This window comes from Lipotes vexillifer, unplaced genomic scaffold (assembly GCF_000442215.2).
Source record: "Lipotes vexillifer unplaced genomic scaffold, Lipotes_vexillifer_v1.1 scaffold916, whole genome shotgun sequence".
Taxonomy (NCBI): domain Eukaryota; kingdom Metazoa; phylum Chordata; class Mammalia; order Artiodactyla; family Lipotidae; genus Lipotes; species Lipotes vexillifer.
The window spans coordinates 2,123,658-2,144,925 of NW_006798383.1; the positions used below are offsets into that span (position 1 = coordinate 2,123,658).

At 47.6% G+C, this 21,268-nt stretch overlaps 1 protein-coding gene across 1 annotated transcript in view; it reads right to left on the reverse strand.

Moving 5' to 3' along the window:
* The window catches only part of FBXW4 (F-box and WD repeat domain containing 4), a 79,310-nt gene that overhangs the window by 32,859 nt on the left and 25,183 nt on the right, over nt 1–21,268 (reverse strand). Inside the window, exon 5 of the mRNA XM_007470364.1 lies at nt 18,674–18,768. Coding sequence (XP_007470426.1) covers nt 18,674–18,768 — 95 coding nt within the window. The remainder of the gene's footprint in view (nt 1–18,673; nt 18,769–21,268) is intronic.

Below are 21,268 nucleotides of genomic sequence, written 5' to 3' on the forward strand. Positions count from 1 at the left end.
TGCGCGTCCGGAGCCTGTGCCCCGCAACAGGAGAGGCCACAACAGTGAGAGGCCCGCGTACCTCAGAAAAAAAAAAAAAAGAGTCATGTATCACAATGTTCATTGCAGCTCTATTTACAATAGCCAGGACACGGAAGCAACCTAAGTGTATATCGACAGATGAATGGATAAAGAAGATGTGGCACATATATACAATAGAATATTACTCAGCCAGAAAAAGAAATGAAATTGAGTTATTTGCAGTGAGGTGGATGGACCTAGAATCTGACCTAAGTGTATATCGACAGATGAATGGATAAAGAAGATGTGGCACATATATACAATAGAATATTACTCAGCCAGAAAAAGAAATGAAATTGAGTTATTTGCAGTGAGGTGGATGGACCTAGAATCTGTCATACAGAGTGAAGTAAGTCAGAAAGAGAAAAACAAACACCGTGTGCTAACACATATATATGGAATCTAAAAAAAAAATTGTTCTGAAGAACCCAGGGGCAGGACAGGAATAAAGATGCAGACATAGAGAATGGACTTGGGGACACGGGGAGGGGGAAGGGTAAGCTGGGATGAAGTGAGAGAGTGGCATGGACATATATACACTAACAAATGTAAAATAGCAAGTGGGAAGCAGCCCCATAGCACAGGGAGATCAGCTCGGTGCTTTGTGACCACCTAGAAGGGTGAGATAGGGAGGGAAGGAGGGAGAGGCAAGAGGGAGGAGATACGGGGATATATGTATACATATAGCTGATTCACTTTGTTATAAAGCAGAAACTAACACACCATTGTAAAGCAATTATGCTCCAATAAAGATGTTAAAAAAATGTTTTTAATAAAATAAAATAAAAAAACAAATGAGTTTTTGTACCCCTGCTCTTAGGACCCCAGCCATGGGAAAAAACTCTCCCATGACAAAACTGTACCTTTTCTCAGCTTCCCTAAGAACACTGAACACCAGATAATCTGACTAAACAGAACCTAGACAAGTTGTGTCTTTGAGCAAGCACCCTAGATCAGAGTTTTCTTGGGGACTGACTGTACTTTAGACATGAGCCCTAGGGAAGCAGTAGCGGGAAAAGGAGTCAGAACTTTAAGGCCAAGCTCATCTGACTGACTCAGATAATCATCCATGGACAGGACCAGGGAGCCCCTGCCTGGACAGAAGTTAATATGCATCCCAGAAGGCCCAGTTAAAGGCTAGCCCAGCCCAGCCCACCCCTTCCCTGGCCCCAAAGGAAAAGGGCCTATGCTTTCTAGGAAACAGCAGTTGTGTTAGACCATTGCACTGCATCTGAATTCCTCCATTTTGTAATTTTAATACAAAAGTTAAGATGGTCAAATATCAAGTCTCCCAGGATGGGAGGCTTTCTGATCAACATTTTTCTTGTCATTCCAAATTCTTCAATCTTAGTTCCAGGGGCTTCCCTGGTGGCACAGTGGTTAAGAATCCGCCTGCCTATACAGGGGACACGGGTTCAAGCCCTGGTCTGGGAAGATCCCACATGCCGCAGAGCAACTAAGCCCATGCGCTACAACTACTGAGCCTGCGCTCTAGAACCTGCGAGCCACAACTACTGAGCCCGTGTGCCACAGCTACTGAAGCCCACGCACCTAGAGCCCATGCTCCGCAACAAGAGAAGCCACTGCAATGAGAAGCCCGCGCACCGCAACGAAGAGTAGCCCCCACTTGTTGCAACTAGAGAAAGCATGCGAGCAGCAACAAAGACCCAACACAGCCAAAAATAAATAAATAAAATAAATTTAAAATCAAATTCTTCAATCTTAGTTCCAGAATTGAGGTGCCCACCCCCACCAGGGCTTTTTCGCCTTTTACTGTCAAGGAATGAGGGTGGACTCTAAGCAATCTCCACTGGTCCATCGCTCCCTCCACCTTGCTCCAAACTCTGCCTGAAATCCCTGGGCGCTCCACAAAGTTATCAAGAGCAATTCCTGCCTCTTCTTCCAACCTAAATACAATTATACTTTTAAAAGTATAACAGCCCAGGGAATCCCCAAAGAGGCCTGCTGCACTCTTCCCCCTTGCAATGAAGCTTAATAATGAAATGCCCCATGCTCCAATTAGTAAGAAACGCTCATTTTCTCCAGCTGAACACCCCCTATAGATACGTCTAATTTGTTCCCATGCTTCCATCTCTCTCCTCCATCGAGTTTGCACTTAAAGGTTATGATCTGTTGGTGCCTCCCAGCCAGGCCCTGGCAAGACAACCTGGGGGAAGAGACAGTGTTTTCTATAACCTTGGAGCCCCAGCCTGACTATCCCTGATACCCCTTCCCTTCATCATCACATCCATACACATAATCTGTCTCTTTCAGGCTCTTTATGAGTTGTCCACAAAATGGAAGAGAACGGAAAGGAGAAACGACATTTGGAAAAGTTAAGGGAAAAGAAGAGTAAAAGAAGAAACAAGGGGGTGGGTGTTGCTGTGAGCGCCCATTTCTCAATGAAAGAAATGTCCTTTGCCACAGAGGGACCCAAAACAGGAGCTGCTCCTTACTGCTGGGCCCCTTTGGAACTCAGGTCCCTCAAAGGTCTTGGAGCTCCAGCTTCTTTCCCCTCATCAGGCCTGGTGTGTGACTGGCACCAATTCCTGAGACAGTCTGAAGGGTGCCAACAGCAGCACAGAGGAGCCCCTGTGCTCGGGGAACCCTGGCGCGACGTCTCTCCCAGGCCACCTCATCTCAGTGGCCAGCCTGCATCTCTGCCTTCTGATTGTATGGAAAGTGAGGACACAGTCCCTTTCTAAAAACCTGACTCCTAGGATGAAGGCCCCACCCCCAGCACCACACCAGATGCCAGGACCATGGCCTGGCTATAGGTGTGGGGTGGGCAGGTCCCCCCTGACTCAAAGGTATCCCTAGGCTTCTCTCTCCCCAGAAGTAGAGCAGGCCACAACCAGGCTGATGCTCCCAGAGTCTTCCTCTCTTCAAATCATGCATATGCATCTTCTCTCCAGCCAGGCTAGGGGCCCAGAATGGGTAAAGACACCCTCTCCCCCAGCTCCCGGCACCTGGCTATACTGCAGCGAGGCGAATGGTAAAGACCGAAGACATCCTGTTGGACCACCCCTAGTGGGTCTACCTGTTACGAGGCCCCAGTTCTTCTCACTGGGGAAAATGCCTCCCCTTCTATCCCTGGTTTCTAGGGCCTCTCCCCTTAACTGCCGGAGATGAGCATTTGCGATTTGCCGATGCTCCCCCAGACACTTTGCCTCTTTTCTGCCTGGTCCTGTTCTCCCCTGACCCTTACCAATTGCTGGGTAGTCATCTGCAGCAGACTTATGCTCTCCCAGCACCCCACCTGCTTGCCTCCACCTCCTCCGACCCCTGGAGACAAGCCCCTGTCCTGGCTCCCTGAGACTCACAATCTGTGCTCCTGCCGTACTCAGTCATAAGGGGGATGTAACTCACTTCAAGCTTTACGTGGTAGAACTAACCGCCCCCCTCGGAGGTGGGGAGGGGGGCAAGCAAGCGTGTGCCTGAGCATCCCAAGGTGCTCTTGTTTTCCAGGCACCCCGTCGTAGTCTATGACAGACGCAGGGATGGGGGAATCCTCTGCCAGCCAGAGTTGGCATCTCACCCTATCTCTCAAATCTGCCACTAGCCTCCAGGGCCGAAGACCCTCCAAGAAGAAGAGGCCCTGCAAGACAAAGACCTGAGGCCCCCCAGCCTGGCCTCCCAGCCCAACACAGGCCCGCATTAAAATCAACACTCCGTGAACACACAAAACTGACAAGGCAGAGGGGGAGCACACATCAGATACAAAGATCAGGCTCTCGGGAGACGCGGCCTGTTGGTCTCCCATGTTAGCTCCAAGTGACTAAGCGCAGGGTGGGAAATAACGCCATCGTGGCCGCCAAAGCTCCCGCCTGGGCTCCAGGTTGGGCAGTCTTTTCACGGGGAGGATGCCTCTGCCTGGAAAAAAATGCAAGCATTGTGTGGGAGCCATTAATGCGTGAGCCTCTGCACATTCCTTCAAGAAGCAGGAGCACACTAGTCCCTGAGCCCCCGGCCCTGTGCCCCAGCAATTGTACAGGCTTGGAACACACTGCACATGCCACCTGGTCCTTCCCTCCAGGCCCCTGGCTCTGTGAGCGGTGGGGAGGGCCCCACCAAACACCCTGGCTTCATTGTGCCCCAGAAAGAGGGGACTAATTACTCGCCTACACTCTGGAGCGCCCAGGAAGAAAACAGAGGCCAGTGGGGTGGAGAGGGTGGGAAACGGGGGTGGCGGGGTTTGAAGAAGGGAGAGAAAAAGCCACAGGATACATTTCAAAGTTTCTCTAGCAATTTGGGGGTGGGGGAAAGAAAGCCTGGTCCTGATGTGAAATCATACAGAGGTCAGGGCTGGGTCTCCCACCCTTGTGAGAAAGTGGTGAATCGAAGACGGTTTATCAAACGATCATTTTTTTCTTTTGAAACTGGGAGGCAGCAGCTCGGACAATTCTGCAGATGTGCTTGATGAATTAGGGACAAAAATGGCCCTTCTCTGCCCCCCTCCTCCCCTCCTTCTATAAGGGCTCCCATCGGGGGTTGCTTCTCCCTCCACTGCCTCCCGGGCCCTCCCCTCCCTTCTTCAGTGGTCAGCTGAGACCCCACCCACTGCTTGCTTTTGTACTCTTGGCCTTTGGACATACTGACAAGGGCCTTTATGAGACCCCAATCAAGACCCCCATGTCACAGGTACCTAGTAGAGACACCAGACCTTTTCAAACAAGGGACAACAAGGAGAATCGGCGGGCCCATTGTCTCTCCTCTGTGCTAAGTGAGATGAAAGGGGCCCGCAGCCCCCTCCCCACAGCCCGCCTGCCAATCACCTCTAGTTATTAAGGTCACAATGTGTAAATTCTTTTGACCTGCACCTAATCAAAGATTCACCGGCCCTTTCAAACCCGAATGGGGAGGAGGGGAGAGATTCCCTCCCATAAACCCAGCAAATTCTCCCTCAATAAAATTTCTCTCTCTGATTCCTTCTCTGCTTCCCATCTCCACCCCTTCGCTTCTCTTCACTCCGCCCTCTTCACCACTAGCTTCAGACACAACTGACAAGCCCCATGGAATTACTACCCTCAAAAACCCAAGGAGGATTTGAAAGTTTCTATTTAATTCTCTTTAAATAAAAAGTTTTTGGACAGGCATAGTTGCCCAAGGAAGCCCAGAACCTGGGCAGTCCCTGGGATCTGACGCCAAATCTCTCCAAATGGCAAAGTGGTCGACTGGCTTTTTTCTCTCTCCTAAATTAGCCTCTCTTGCTTTGCCCAGGATACCATTATACATGGAGAAAAAAACTGGGATCAATGATCTCCCTCACATTGTCACTTAGCATGTCTAGCTCAGTTGCTGACCCTCCAAAACCCAGCTTACACTGAGTGGTTTTGTGAACTGAGGTGAAAAAAATTACCAAGCCCAAAGTAGGCAACCCTCAAGAAAAAAAAGAAAATAACCATAAGGTAGAACAACAGAGAACAGAATAGGAGCCAGAGGAAAGAACTTGAGAGAAAGCAAAACTTAGGATTTTTTGTGGTTTGAAAACTACAAAATGCTTAAATCAAGCAAGGAGAATAAAATGCTTGCCAATCTCCATCAATGAATATCAAGCTACGCACTCTTCTCTTACCTATCTTATCTGTCACTTAGAAGGGGGAGAAGGCATAACAAGCAAGGTAGTGATACTTTATGTAAGTTGCCTCCAAATCCTCATTTGTCTACTGTCTGCTCTTGGGGATGCCTCGCTCTCCCTTTACCTGTCTCTCTCCTCCTTTCTCTCTCTCTCCTTCTCTCTCTGCTCCTACTCTTCCTCCTGCCTCTGTGATGGTACCTTTTGCTTCTTGGTTTCTTCCTGCCCAGCTGTCTTTACTTCTCTCTGAGCTTCCTTTCGGTGCTAATCCCTGTTATTTCAACTGTCGTCTCCATGCCGAAGCCTTCCACATCTCAACCCTGGGTCTGAGCTCCAGGCCACCACTCCTGGCTGTCTCTGGCCGTGGCTACCTCACTGTCCCTTCACTGCCTCAAACAGAACTCAGTCTTCTCAAAGCTAGGGCCCCCGTCTGCCATCAAGCCCATAGAGGAACTCAGGCAGGTCTCTCCCCTCTCTCCCCCACAAGCAGTCATGACCACCTACAGACTTTTTCCTTTTTCTCCTGCTGTCCTCAGGAATGCAGTCCGTTACCGCTAACAAAGTGTACTCCGGAAAAGCATCCAAACAGCCTCAGTCTCCCCCCATCCAAAGTATCCTAAACACTGTGCCACCACATTAATCATTTAACTGCTTCAATCTGGCCAAAAATCTTCCATGGTCCCCTATTATTCTCAGATTAAAATCAAACTCTGCTCTTCAAAGCCCTCCAAAACCAGGCCCCAAAGCTCCCCTCCAGCCACATTGCCCACTACTACTTTACACAAACTTGTCTGCTCTGAACTCCCAAACTTACCTGCTCTGAACTTCCAAACTTACATTGAGCTTCCCTATCCCTTAGTATGTCTTTGCTCATACCACTCCCCTGGCCTCAAGTTCCTGTCTGCAATTTAAATAGAACCATCTTTTAAGTCCCACTTCAAATTCCATGTCATCCAGGAAGCTCTCCTTATTTAACAAAAAGGCTACTTGCTTTCCTCTGATTTCCTATCGATAACCTTGACAGTTGATGGCACTCACACTGCGTATATACAGTGTTGTCTGAGTACATGCATTATTTTCCCAACTGGAATACAAGCCCCTGGATGGTAAAAACTGTCTCTTGTGCTTCATATTCCCCATGCATCCTTGCACACAGCAGTATTCTTGATACATCTACAAGGCTGGCACTCAGAGATATGCATTACATAGAAAATTAGTTCTGAGTTTGCCTTGCCTTTTTAAAAAAATTTCAGTATTTTAACATTTCTTTTCCCACAAAAGGTCCCAAGTATGAAACCATGTTTAATGCTGCAAAAGCAAATGTAAGGAAGGACCTTTTCAGGGTGATGGAAATATTCTAAACTGAATCATGGTGATGGTTGCACAACACTGTAAATTTGCTAAAACTCGTGGAATTGTACACTTAAAGTGGGTGAACTTTATATTATGTAAATTATACTTCAATGAAACTGTTTAAAATAATAAATAAAATAATAAATAGGGCTTCCCTGGTGGCGCAGTGCTTGAGAGTCCGCCTGCCGATGCAGGAGACGCGGGTTCGTGCCCCGTTTCGGGACGATCCCACATGCCGCGGAGCGGCTGGGCCCGTGAGCCGTGGCCGCTGAGCCTGCGCGTCCGGAGCCTGTGCTCCGCAAATGGGAGAGGCCACAACAGTGAGAGGCCCGCATAACGCAAGAAAAAAAAAAATAATAATAATAATAATAATAATAAATAAATGTAGGTCCATGTATCCTTAATTTAAATAACTGTAAGGGGAAAAGGAAGGGTTGTCTCTACAGTTACCTGATATTGAAATAGACATTTAAATGTAATTTATGTTTTTTCTAGTAATAAAAATAGGCTCATTATAAAAAAACTTAAATACAAGAAAGTAAAAAGAAAGTAAATGTCAGCAGAAATCTACCACATAAGAAATAACTGAAAAGATAGTCAAATAACTATCATACTGCTTTGTGACCTTTTTTCATTCAACACTATGTTATGACATCTTTGGGGGTCAATAAATATGTACATCTATATCATCCTTTCAATGGCTATATAGTATTCTATTGGGTGAATGTAAAATATTTAACTAGACTCCTACTAATGGATATTTATGTGTTCTTAATATAAGTCTTTATGTATACATCTTGCATACTTGTCTGATTATTGCCTTAGGATAAATTTCTAGAAGAGGAATTTATGTGTCGAAAGGTTTTTACATTTTTATTTTGATACTCACTGCCAAACTAATGTAATTTTAAAACTAACTTTTCCTCTCCTTATTCTTAGACTTACCATTACCAGCCTGCAAAGAAGGATTTTCCTGGCCACAAACCTCTAACAAGTGAAGAATCCTTTGAATAATCTTTATTTTTTGTGTTAACTTTTTGTTTTTATTCTCAACCACAGCTTACCGTGGATGCTAGTGAGACTCAAGTTGGCCAGGAAAGTAGAGTGCTTCAAACACATTAACTCATGTGTCCCTCTCTCTCTGCCAGATGTTACGAACCTCACCTTCATACCCAGCTGACCCTCGTCTTGGGTCACTTACCATAGGACCCACTCCAATCACTCACTTGGTCTTTTCTCATTCAGGCCCAGGAGGAAAGAGGCCCAGCTTTGGCCAGGACAACTAATGCTACCACTGCAACAAAGCAGAAACAGGAGAATAACAGGAGAAAAAGAAGAATTCTGCAAGAGTAGAGCCCTCAGGAGCAAGAGACAGTGGGTCACATGCTCTGAGCTAGGCCCTCTCTGTAGCCCCTGAAGGCCACGGTGCAGTGAGTTCAGGGTGAGGAGCATGTGCTAAGTGACGGCTGAGTGAATCTAGACAGCGTCCTATATGGAAACTGTGCTCCTGAGACTCCACAGAGTTTTGATCAGGCACCACAGAAATGATCCAGGGCAAGACTCAAGCTAATCTCTCTCAAAATTCCCCAGTCAACAAAGAAAGGAGGAATGGACACTTATGGTGGCCTCAAGCAGAAAGGGGTCCATTTCACTTTACCTTGCACATCTCAGCTTTCCTTCCCTCTCTGTCCAGCCAGCACATGTCACATGTGCAACAAGCCACACACAAAGGAGGAGAAGTAACCCCCACCGTTGCACGGTGGCCTCTACGACTGGCGAATATTTATACTTGGAAAGCTCATCCTCCACACTGCCTTCTGGCCTCTCTTTGTGTCTTCCTGTCTAGCTCAGCTCCTAGAAAGAAGCCAGTATGAAGCTTCACACCTGACCACTTGCTATGCCAGCATAATGAGTGATGCCCATCCCCTGCCTATCCTCATCTCCATCACCACTGAAGCTTCCAGAAGCAACATAGACATAAGTGTCTCCAGCCTGAAGCCAAAAGCCACACCTCTCTAGGTGGGGTAGACAAAGCATGGAAAATCAAGAACAAGGCCTGGTGACCCCATATTCTGCTTCACCAAGCCTGCCCATGGTATTAAGAGAATCAGAGAAAGCAGAAGATAAAGGGCCTTGGCCTTAATGCCTTCTCAAAGCAGGTATGCTCCTGCCTTCGGGAGGTGTGCTCTTTAGCCCCCAGGGCCAGTGTGCACATTGTCTAAAGTGCACCAGCTTTAGATAGGGCTGCTGTCTCCAGCCTGCTGCGAAAACCAAAATACTACACCATGAACACCATGGCCACTGTTCGAGAAGCTGGATTATGGCTTTGCTGTAGGAAGGTGCAGAGAAGGAGACAGCAGTGCACACTGAGCATGGCTAGAGACCAGTCTGAACACAATAACATAGAAAAAGTGTGTATGGTGGAGGAGGGAATCGCAACAAAATATGAGTTATAGTTATTTTAATCTCCTAAAAGTTTCTCTCTCAATACTTGAAATCCTCTTTTGCAAATTAAGGCCCTGCTGAAGATTCTGGATGTTATCACATACCAACTGGCACCCCACCTGCCCCTCCTATACTTTTCTGTGCCCCATTCATGTTTTAAATTTGCATTGCAAACTATGAAAAAGTAAAGCTTCCGCAGAAAGCAATTTCCTGGGCCAGCAGCTCTTGGACTAATACTCCCTTTGCAGTTACCAGGGATTCTGCATGCATATACTCCCTTCCCTCCTCCCGCTAGCCCTCCCCCTCCCCCCCCCTCCCTTGCCAGCACCTTCTGCCTGAGCCAAGCCGATCTGACAGGGCATTACGGACAGTGTCACAAACTACCCCCTATGAAAATGCCCTGGACAGAAAAAGGAGCAAGAACCAGCTGGGAAAGAGGGGAAGGATTTTGGGTAGTCAGCTTAACAGAGCACCCCAGAGGCACAGCGGTTTGTCTGTAGTACAAGGCTCATAACTTATACAAAACAGGAAATAAAACCCCTGCCCCCAAAAGTTCACAATCTGAAACTTCAAAAAAATTTCGCCACCAGGGAAGTCTCTCATAGAATCTTTACACGCAGTTTTCCATACCAATGGTGTCAACATCTGTCACCGCTAGTGGTATACAGGGATGTCTACTGTCTTCCCTGATGGTGTGAGGAAAATGTTCCAGTTCTTGGATCTCAGGCTGCTAACCCCCCAAAAGGAACTACTACAATAATGAAACTCACGACACTCATGGATGCAGGGTAACTGTCATGGACAGGAGAATTCCTGTTCTTAGGTCTTAAGGCCATGACCAAGCTGAGCCACATGTGACTGTCCTGAACTCAGAGAGGGGAAGAAATACAGCTGACTCTGTGCACTGCCACCTGGAGGTCCCAGGGACCAGGACTCTGGTAGATGGAAAGGTGGTGGGGAGGAGAAGACACCATTTCAAAACATTTCACTTGAAATGAAAAGGAAAACAAGGAACTTAAGTCTTGACTCCAAACTGATGTACTAAAATCTGCCCCAAATGGCCTGAGAGCCACCTAATGACAGGAGGATGGGGTGATCCTTCCACCTCTGACATGACCCCCCAGTATACAAAAACACATTATGCTACGAATCCAGCCACACACTGCCTTTTTCACTCGGGCCCAGTACAAAGCCCTCTCCAGCCCCCAGTCTACTTACAAGAGTGAGCTCTTGGCTCAAAAAACTAAAAGCACAGATATTTCATGAAGATCCCTCTTTTGACCGATCTGAGTGCTGCAGCTAACAGGTGGGGAAATCTTAAACATACGAGTGTTATCATGACAAGACCACTGGAACGGATCAGTGCCATAAGTCAGGCAGGGCTAGAAGTTTCCGCCCCACCATCAGGTTCCTCTTTAGCCTTGACAGATCAAACTCAAGCCGAAGCAGGCTACAGAGATCAGTTCAGTCTCCGATGAGCCAAAGGTCTTCACAGTGAGGGACCAAAGCTGCCCGGACTGGGCCTCTGCCGGCCCGTGTCCCAGATTAATCACCACCAGGAGGGGCCTGGACACCAGGCTGCAATCTGAGCCCAGCAGCACCTGCACAGGGGTCACCCCAGCACCTCCCTCACTCCCTCGGGCAAGACTCCAGGGCATGAGGGTGTCCACCTGTTGACTACGCTACTTGGAACAGGCAGGCCAGACGCTTAGCCATCTTTAATCCCGCAGATAAGTCACAGGCGGTTTGAGTTAGCGCAGAAGGTGGAAAGATATGGTGACTCAAGGAGTGAAGCCAGGGCTCCATGAGAAGGAAAATTCTCAGCCTCTGAACAGAAAGAAAGAGAGAAAGGCCTCAATGCCCCTCTCACCACTGTCTAGAGAGAAAATCTAGCTCAAGAGCAGCAGTGAGTGAACTAAGCCCTCAGAGGTTATGAACTAATGAGATGCTCTGTGAGTGTTTGGGACACATTCTCGTCAGCTGCAGATCCACTGGATGCTGACAGGAAGGAGGGAGACCAGAGCAGGGATTTCTTTTCAAAACACCCCCAAATGCTGCCAATACGCCTGTGTGAAGGAAACTTAGACATAAATTCACTCTGTGAGGGTGCAGGAGAGCTTCCTCTGAATGCCAAGACCTTGGAGAACAGTTTCCTCAAATGATCTACATCAGTAAGCTATTTCAAACACCTGTACACATAGAGCTAGTGACTATGTATGGCGCATTACACATGTCTGTCCATGCTAGAATGCACTCTTTAGGACCAATGGACCCTATTACAAATTCTTCTCAGATGGCAATTTCTTTTATATTGTTGCTTCTCTAAGTCTACTAGAGTAGGAGAAAGTATTCTTGAGACCAAAAAAAAAAAAAAAAAATCAAAAGGAGGAAGATAAGCATGAAGATCTGTATCTTAGACGCTCTGTCCCCCAGGCACTAACTTGTGATATAAGGAGAAACCACTCAGATGGACGCACCCTTTTCCACCTGCCTCATGCCCCAGGGAAGGAAGGGTGGGAGGGGTCCGAGTCAGATTGAAGTGTGTGTCCCTTGAAAGAGCAGAGAAAAGCACAGGTCAGATAAGAGGAGAAAGAGCTCCTACACAGCACCTTCATTTGAGGAGGAACACCCACATCCTGACTGTTACACCTTGTACCTCCAGAGCTCCATCTCCAGGAATTCCCTTTGAACTCCCGGCTGCAACCCAGAGTTAGATAGAGCAGTGGCTACAATTACACACTTGCTTGTGGGGGGTGGGTGGGGGGGATGCTGTATGTGACAGGCCATGAAAGGTCCCTGCCTATAAAACAGACTGGAAAACAAACCCTTAATTTAAATGTTAATGAAAGTGCTGTGGAGACATCAGAGGCTTCCCGGCTGCTCAGAGAATAGCTACACCAGCCACAGAATTTATGGCTCCCCTTCACCCTCCTGCCTCCCTCTCTGCCTCATCACCCACTGAAGTTTAAAGAGTGTAAAAAAAAAAAAAACCAACAACTAATTTTAACATTAACTCCATGCTTCCACCTTGGGATGTGATTGCTAAATTATCTGTTGGCAGAACACTGATCAAAGGTGGAAAAACACAGGCACATTGCACACACAACCCAGAAAAGTCAGCTGCAGCTAAGGCAGGAAAATTACCTTCTCTCTTCCTGATGTGGGAAGGGTAGAAGAAATAGCGGTGCAGGTAGGGACTGGAGCTGGGAGGTGCAGGCAGAAGGAAGAGGAGGAAGACCCTGATCCCTCCCATGTGTCTGCTCCCCATCTGAGAACTTAGCATACCATATTTGCTAAGTTTCGTCTGTCTCTCCATCAGACTATGCTGTCTAGTTCACTGTTGTTTCCCCAAGGTCTAGCACACTGTAATGCTTAAGGAGTATCTGGAGAGAGAAAGAGAGATAGGGATGCAAGGAGAGATACAGAAACAGAGACAGAGCGGAGAAAGAAAGAATTTAAACAGAGGCTGAGGGATGGAAATGTATCCCTGTAGCAGGGGCACGGTCTTGAGGCATGGACTCTATATCCACAGCATCCCACCTTCCGCAGCAGCACTCTCTGCTTCTAGTTGTAGTGCTTTATTTAAGTCAGTTCTTCCCAACTAGCCAACCTTCCTGGCCAGGGAAGGAGTCGCTCCCACAGATGGGGTCTGGGCCAGCCAGAGCTGGTTGGGTTGCAGGTCTCAGGCCAGCAGCCCAGTACGTGAGCTTCCCTGTGCCCAACATGCCCTGGATAGTGGCAGAAATCCAGGGTCTTGAGGAAGTGAAACCCACCCCTGTGGCATTTCGTCCTTGCTACTGATCGATATGTCAGCCGGAGAGGCTTGGCTTAGCACCAGCAATGAACTCTAGGGTGGCGGGCGCTGCCCTGAGATTCAGCAGAACCAGACTCTGATTCAGTTGTATCTCTACACTGATCTCTTTCCAATCTTAGGTCATTTTAGGCTGGACCAGTGGGCCCACTTAGCATCATGCAGAGCTTCCTTCTTTCTCCAGGCATCATGCAGCCCCTTCCGGCCATGCCAGCCTCTGGTCCTTCCATGCTGTCTTTGTACCTCAGACTCTCTCATCTAGGGCCACCACACGCAGGAGACTCCCTCTAGTGTGGTCTTCAGCCTGGCAACAGGGGACACTGAGCCACTCCTCGCCTAGAGAAGGTGTCCTTTCCCTAGACAAGCCCCTGACCCTGGGAAGGGAGAAGAGACAGATCTTGATAGCTGTGGGCCAAACCATCAGGATGACAGCTACAATGTGAAGCATGACAAAGTCACCCATCAGAGCCTTTCTTCAGGTTATCAAGGCTAGGGATCCCCTTCAGGAACCAGCTCTGTATCACCAACTAGAGAAAGCAAAACTCGGAGGCACAACATTTACTTTTGATTTGTCTTCCCCTAAAACCACTGAGTGAGTTAGGAAGCCCAGGGCCAAAGAGTTCCTGAACCACTGGGAACCAAAAGAATCTAAACTAAAAGTTGGCTGCCTCCTTTTTTCCAATCTTTCAAACCTCTCTGTCACAGAAAACTCCAGATGCAATTACCTTTCACTAAAGAAGGGCGTATTTCAAAAGGCTGCTGAATGTGTCTGCCACACACACAACACACAGTAAACCCTGTAGTCACTGGGAACACCCACTCTCCCCAGAAATCCACCCCCTTACCAAACAGTACACAGTGATGGCTTTCCTTCCAGACTCTCCCTCACCTCTGGAAGAAATGAAGCAAGAAGGGGCAGCTCCTCCATCAAAACCCCCCAGAGGCCACAACTCACTTTACAAATTTGAATCGGTACATTACAGGCAGACTTGGACTAATCCCCCGCAAAACAAACAGGCCACCACAGTGAGCAAAATTACACTAAATTACATTGTATATTTAATAACACAGCTAAGAAAAGTTTCTACACCTATACCACTCATATGTTTCCCTAAGGACAAAAACAAGAGAGAAGGGATTAAAACCCAAGGGTCCTGGGAAGCCTTCCAGACCACACTCACTCACATGATAGCAAGTGTTGCTCGGAGATGGGGAAAGGATTCTTTTGAGCACCTCCTTTTTCTTGGAGGGCAATAAATATGGTGCCTGCAGAGGAAGGAGGCGCTGTGGGCTCCTCTCTCTTCCCCTCCAAGGCAAACAGGGCAATGGGGCTCCAGACTCATTTCACCATCAAGGCACCCCCCAGCCAGCTTGGAAGGGCCCTGCAAACCAAAGATCTATGTGCACTGGCATCCTGGGATGGTGTAAGCATTCACAGCTACACGAGTGAGCCCAGGCCTTGATTACATACTGCCTTCCTCCCCTCCCCCTCGCTATCTCAACTCTGGCCTCCAGAAAGAGAATGTTCCCAGATCCCCACAGAAGCTTTCAAGGGCCACAGCTACTGTCCAAGATTCTGGTGGATGAAGGCATTGCAGTGATGTAAAGGCCTGCCTCGTGGCCCTCCCTCTGCACCACAGCATGTGGCAATAAGCTGGAGACCTGAGCCTCTTCTGTCCCATCCCACATGTGCCCTTCTCTGAGCCTCAATTTCTCCATCTGCCAGCAGGGGAATGACCCTCTCCCTTCCTCAACCAGAGACAGACTAATTTCAGGCACTTAGTATCATCTGGCAACCACTACAGTTGTGCCCCCATCTTTCCCCCACCACTGAATAAGATCCTCAGGAGAGCTACCCCACAGCAAGTGTTCAGTCAATACACAGGGAGCACAGAGGAAAGGGAGTGAGAAAAAAAGAGATGAAAAATAGAAGGGATGAGATCGAGTCTTTAACAGTTCATTTCCTTACTCTGAGTATTTACTAACTTTATTCAGCTAGAAATAATCTTTTAATGGCAATACAATGTACTGCATGTTTTAAAAATTCTGCTTTTCTGTGATACTTATGGAAAAGTGCTCAGAACTCTATGTGACCTCAGGAGATCGTATCCTGAGACCAGTTAGGACCCACAATCACACCCAGACGTGTGCCCTTCCACCTCCAGCATCTCAATCCAGTTCCAACTCAACCAGTCCTTTCACTCATCAAACAGCTCCCAGTTGGGCCTCCTCTACAGGAGGAAGGCTGCATCTATAAGTCATAAATCCTAAAAGCAGAGTTATTAGTGTTGGGGCCAGAGATGGGTTGGAGGGCACATAGGAGGTAGAGGGAAAGGTCCTTGCCTGCCACCTTCCCATGGAGCCTACTGGTTTTCCTTCCGTTTTTTGAGTACCTAAACATGGCTCTAAGCACATGACTGGTATTAAATATTATCCTCCAAGAGTGTTTACAAACCAAGAACTCAAGGTCAAGAAAGGAAGAAGAGGTGACATTTGGACACAGGACAGAATACCTGCTTTCTCCCAGTCATGAACACCTCAAGTTAAGCCTAGGGCTTGAGGTATCATGTTTCATACTACAAGTTTCTAAGTACACACATATGAAAAGAAGGCAGATAAGTCCCAGCATCAAAGATAAATACGATGAATAGCTCTGACAAATTATTTTAAATAGAATATAGAGACTGAGATGTGCCGGGTCTCCCAACTGTCCAGGCTCCTTGGAGGACAGCTGCTGGCCACCCACTCTCGTGTTTTTCACAAGGGGTTCACGGCCACATCACATTAGTGACGCTGACGACCACACTCAACAAGAAAGGTGGCAGGGAAGGGAACAGAGGCAGCCATGGAGGGCAGGAAAACCACAAGGGAAAAGGAAAGGAAAGAGACTCCTGCTGAGTCCCCACCTCAAGAAGAATGCAAAAGAGCAGTGTAACTCCACGAGGGACAGGAGAAGCCCCAGGGAAGGGTGGAGATGTGAGAGCAGCTAAAGCAGCTAAACAAATGCTTCACCAGCTGGGAGAGATTCTGGCTGACACAAGATTCTAGCCTTTTTAGCTTTGTAGAGTATTTTCATATTCATTATTTCAGATCATCTTTACAATAACCTAGTAAGGACTATGAAAGAAATGGTATTCATATATAACAGATGAGGAAACCATGGCTCCGAGGACTTACCCGAGGCCACCCTGCTGGTTGGTGGCAAAGCAGAACTCCAGTTTCCCAGAACAGACCCTACAGCTAGGAGGCAGTGTCTTCCAAGATTGGGAAAATGGTTCATTTTACTGAAAGGTTCAAATTCATTGACACAGTGAGAAGAAATGGATCTAATAAGATGAAAAGATTCTTATCCCAATATATTTTGGGGGTAAGAGAAAAAGCAGCAGAGAGAACACCAACATATACGCTGGTCATTTAGTGTAATGACAGAATCCCAAGTACAAACTACGTTTTTAAGACAGTCCAAGACACCACTTGTGGACTTGGGGAAAAGGTCATCTCAAATAACTGTGGGTCATGGAGCTAAACAGCCAGCCAACAGTGAGTGAAAGAGTCATCCCAGGGGCAAGAAAGTACACCAAGAAGACATTTAAGGAGAATGTTAAGAAAACATGAGGGGCTTCCCTGGTGGCGCAGTGGTTGAGAATCTGCCTGCTAATGCAGAGGACACGGGTTCTGGGAGGATCCCACATGCCGCGGAGCAACTAGGCCCGTGAGCCACAACTACTGAGCCTGCACGTCTGGAGCTTGTGCTCCGCAACAAGAGAGGCCGCGATAGTGAGAGGTCCGCGCACCGCAATGAAGAGTGGCCCCCGCTTGCCACAACTAGGGAAAGCCCTCACATAGAAACGAAGACCCAACACAGCAAAAATAAATTAATTAATTAATAAACTCCTACTCCCAACATCTAAAAAAAAAAAAAGATTTAAAAAAAAAAAAAGAAAACATGAGACCTAGGTTTTCACCAAAGATGGGGCATATCAAGGACTTAGCAGAGGGTCTGGCATAGAACATATGACTAATAAATGTTAGCTGCTGGTAACAGTAGTAGTTATAGAGCAGTGCTAGTAATATTAGGAACCTAGGGCCTTCCTCAAAGCCAGCTTCCAAGTTGTGGCCAAAAAAGCCCCAAAGTCAGTTTATTGTGACCTAAACTGCTTCTCAGTGACGAAGGCAGACACTGTCCTCAACCTTTTATTGACAACATCTTCAACAGCTGCCACGCTCTATTCTGTTAACAGGTAGCCTAACACATTCCAGAGGAGGTGGCTAGAGTAGAGGAATATGAAGATGGGGATGCTGCAAGAGCCTGTATGTGTCTTTAGCCTCATTCCATGTGCAGGAAGCACATGGACCATCTCCAGCCTTAAGAGCATCCCTCCACCACCGACCTCACCCCAGGCCACCCCAGTCTCCTGAAGTCAGCGGGAGTCCTCAGGTAACCACCAAGCCTACCTGTCACCTCCCACCCTTACACATATCCAGCCCACAGACACCCAGGCTTGGCTAACTGGCTTTAAAGGGGGCAGCATTAGGAAGAAACTGAGGAGGGGCCAGAGCTCAATGGCTCCATTTTCCACCCTCTGCTCCCACACACTTAGGCCTCTCTACTCCCTGCTGGTCTTTCCTTCCCTTTTTCCTAGGATTGCTAGAATGATTTGTTCTGAACAGCGACAGGTTTATAGGTTAGCCGACACCTCCGCTCTGTGGAATTTTAATTAACTTCTCCCATCGTCAATATGCTAAGGAACGGGGTCTCCATTCTCTGAGGTCAGCAATGTGTTTCAGGTCCTGCTATATCAGCCGTCAAATTGAAGAATTAATGACGTGGCTAATCGGCTCTAATTCTTTAGGAGGAAAAAAATTTGAAAGAAAGTTGTGGAAGGGGCAGGAGGAGGGGTGCAGGCTCCTTGGGGTGAGGAGAAAAAGGCTGAAGGGGGCTGAGCCAAGAGGGGGGATCAACTCTCTCATAAAACAAGTGACTGACTTAAACCCGATGTTGGAGGGTAGCAGCCCTACAGCTTTTCCCATTGATCATTTGGTGGGGAGTGAGGGGTGAAGGAAGTGGGAGAAGACACTAAACACCCTGACAGAGCAGGTGCAGAGAGGGTGTCCATGTACTCTGCTGGTGGGGAGAGAGGCCCTGCCTCGGTTCAAGAGAGCCTAGAAAGCAGAATTCAGGATGCAAGGCTCATTCAGTCACAGGCAAAACTAGAGAAACACCAGTCAGACCAAAGGGTAGGGTAAAGCCGTCATCAAAATTGGCACTTCTGCTATAATTGTCAACAAATCTACTCCACATACATGACTTTGCACGAGGGCCCAACTGGACATGGGCCCCAAGCCTCTCCTGATGACGCCCACCTGACCTCATAAAATAAAAGCATTATTACATGGGATAAAACCATACACCAAAACATCTCCCTTACCTGTGCAATGGGCTGATAGCAATGGACCAGACTCGGTCTTCAGTCTGGATGGTGTGTAAGCACTGCCCCAGCCGGCCTGAGGCCAAAGGCCATACCTGGAAACAGGAGAGGAGATGCTCTCGTTGGCGTTGCCTGGGATCGGGATGAGGGTTGGAAAATGCACCAGGTGGAGTCACTGTTCCTAGGGTGGGTGGGGAAATGGAGAATCCTTTCTATCCTGTACACACAGAGCTCAGGGTAGCAGCAGAGGGACCTCTCCAGCTTCTGCCTTGCCTACCGCCCAAACAGACGCTGGCTCCCAGTCCTAACCACACTTTCACGTCCACCTGAGAGCCCTTACGCAGCAGCCAATTGTATACCAGGGAATCAGAAGTTCCACGTTCCTCAGCTGAGACCTGACTGAGAAGCGTGAGCAGGTGAGGCTTGCCTCTCTCAGTAACCTCCCCGTGTTTGTGGGTTTTCCTTTTCCTATCTCTCACCAAGATTTTACTTTGGGGAGGTACGGAGAGGGAGGAAGATCAAGGCTCAGTATGAGAGGACAGAGATAGAATTAGATTAGAATTAGAGAGAGAGGAGTAAAAAGAAAGATCCAAGGGAAGGAAAAATGGAAGAAGAGGACTTCAAAGTGGGAAGGTGGTGTGTTGTTGTTTGTTTGTTGATAATGCCCAGAATCCAGTGCTATTCATGTCAGCAGGGAATTTAGCACCTAGTGTCACCAAAAGTAGCAGAAAAGCTTAACTCTTTTAAGCTTCCATATCTCCTACTGGTTAAAAATATTGCTTGGAGCACATTATCTGGTCCCTATCAGTCAGGAATGTACATTAGCAGCCACTCTGGGCTTAACTCTAATCAACACTCACAGAGCCCTCTCAGCGGTCAGTGCATTTAGAAATCTCCCATTAAGCACAAGGCCCCCTCACCTCACCCTACCCCAGATGACACACACAGGGGACTAAGCCTCTAACCAAACAGAGAGGAAACCTCAAATGTACAGGGCTATCCCCAGACAGCAGCCAAGGAGGGATCCCGAGGAGGCCAGATGGATCAGTGACCTCTCAAGGTCCCTGCAGTGCTATAAGGGGAACACAAAAAAGTCAGACAGGACCTTAGATGGAAGAACTTTCAGGAAACATTCCTTGAGTTTAAGGGGTAGGTGATGGAGTGGGGGTGGTCCTGACTTCTTAGGATCACATGATATCTCTTCTCTATAAAAGGAGAAAGTGCTTCTTAGATTTTGTGTGTCTATGATAGGGGGAGAAGGGTGTGAGTTACTTTTCCCAACACCGGGAAAAGAAAATAAATTTAACAAGAAGATCCTGAATAAGGAAGAGCAGAAAACAAAGGTAAACACCACAACTTTCCTGGAATGCCAGGATTCTGGCTCATTCTTTTGGATTAGGTCACTTTAGTAGTAACTAGATGCATCTAAGGTCCTCTTTCAGACAGCCTTGGCTTGGAAGAGAAGTTTGTCTTTTCCCTGATGCAAACTACCTAGGAGGCAGGTTCTTGTTTGGTGTGGGTGACTAGAGACTCTGATTACAAAATCTCTGGGGGCAGCCCTAGGCCTGAATTCACTAGTGTCCTCCACTGAACAGGCTGGTGGATCCCTAGACTGTGAAAACCACAGAACAAGGTTCCTGGTCTCCAGGGGTGGCTCTGGAAGCATGCTGCCAATTTCCCAAGCACAATCTGGGGAAAGTGGCCCTCCTGACCCGCAACAGTAGTAGCACACCATCCACCAAAACATGAGTATGCTGATCACATCTTAACCCTCAGTGATCAAATTCAAAACAGACCCAACCCTGGAGAAGATATAACTCAGTGGGAGTAGGCATTTACACAGTCCTTTTAAAAAGCAGTTGGCGGGCTTCCCTGGTGGCACAGTGGTTGAGAGTCCGCCTGTCGGTGCAGGGGACACGGGTTCGTGCCCCGGTCCGGGAGGATCCCACATGCCGCGGAACAGCTGGGCCTGTGAGCCATGGCCGCTGGGCCTGTGCGTCTGGAGCCTGTGCTCCACAACTGGAGAGGCCACAGCAGTGAGAGGCCCGCGTACCACACACACACACACACACACACACACACACACACACACACACACACACACACACACACATACACACACACAAAAGCAGCTGGCAATATGTATCAAGATCCTTAAAATAACCAAAGCCTTTGACTCAGTAATTCTATTGCTGAGACTCTATCCTAAGAAAATAATCCTAAAATGAAGAAAAACCTAAATGAAAAATATTCCCTGCAGCCTGTAATAGCAGAAAGAGCATACATGGGCTTTAGGATTAGACAAATCTGGGTTTGAACCCTAGTTGCTACTTATTTATCTCTGATGTTAGGGATATTTTATAACTTGTTAGCCTCAGTTTCTTCATGTATAAAATGGGAAATAATGCCTATCTTTTAGGGTTGTAGTGTGGAAAAATGAAGATAAGTGTAAAGCACCCGGCACAGAAGCACAGTATTTGGCAGACATTAGGCATCAATAATGGTGGTCCTTATTACTATAGGAAAGAAATAGATACAAACATCCACCAATAGGAAAAATAGTAACTAAATTATGGTAAGTCCATTGTGAAGCCA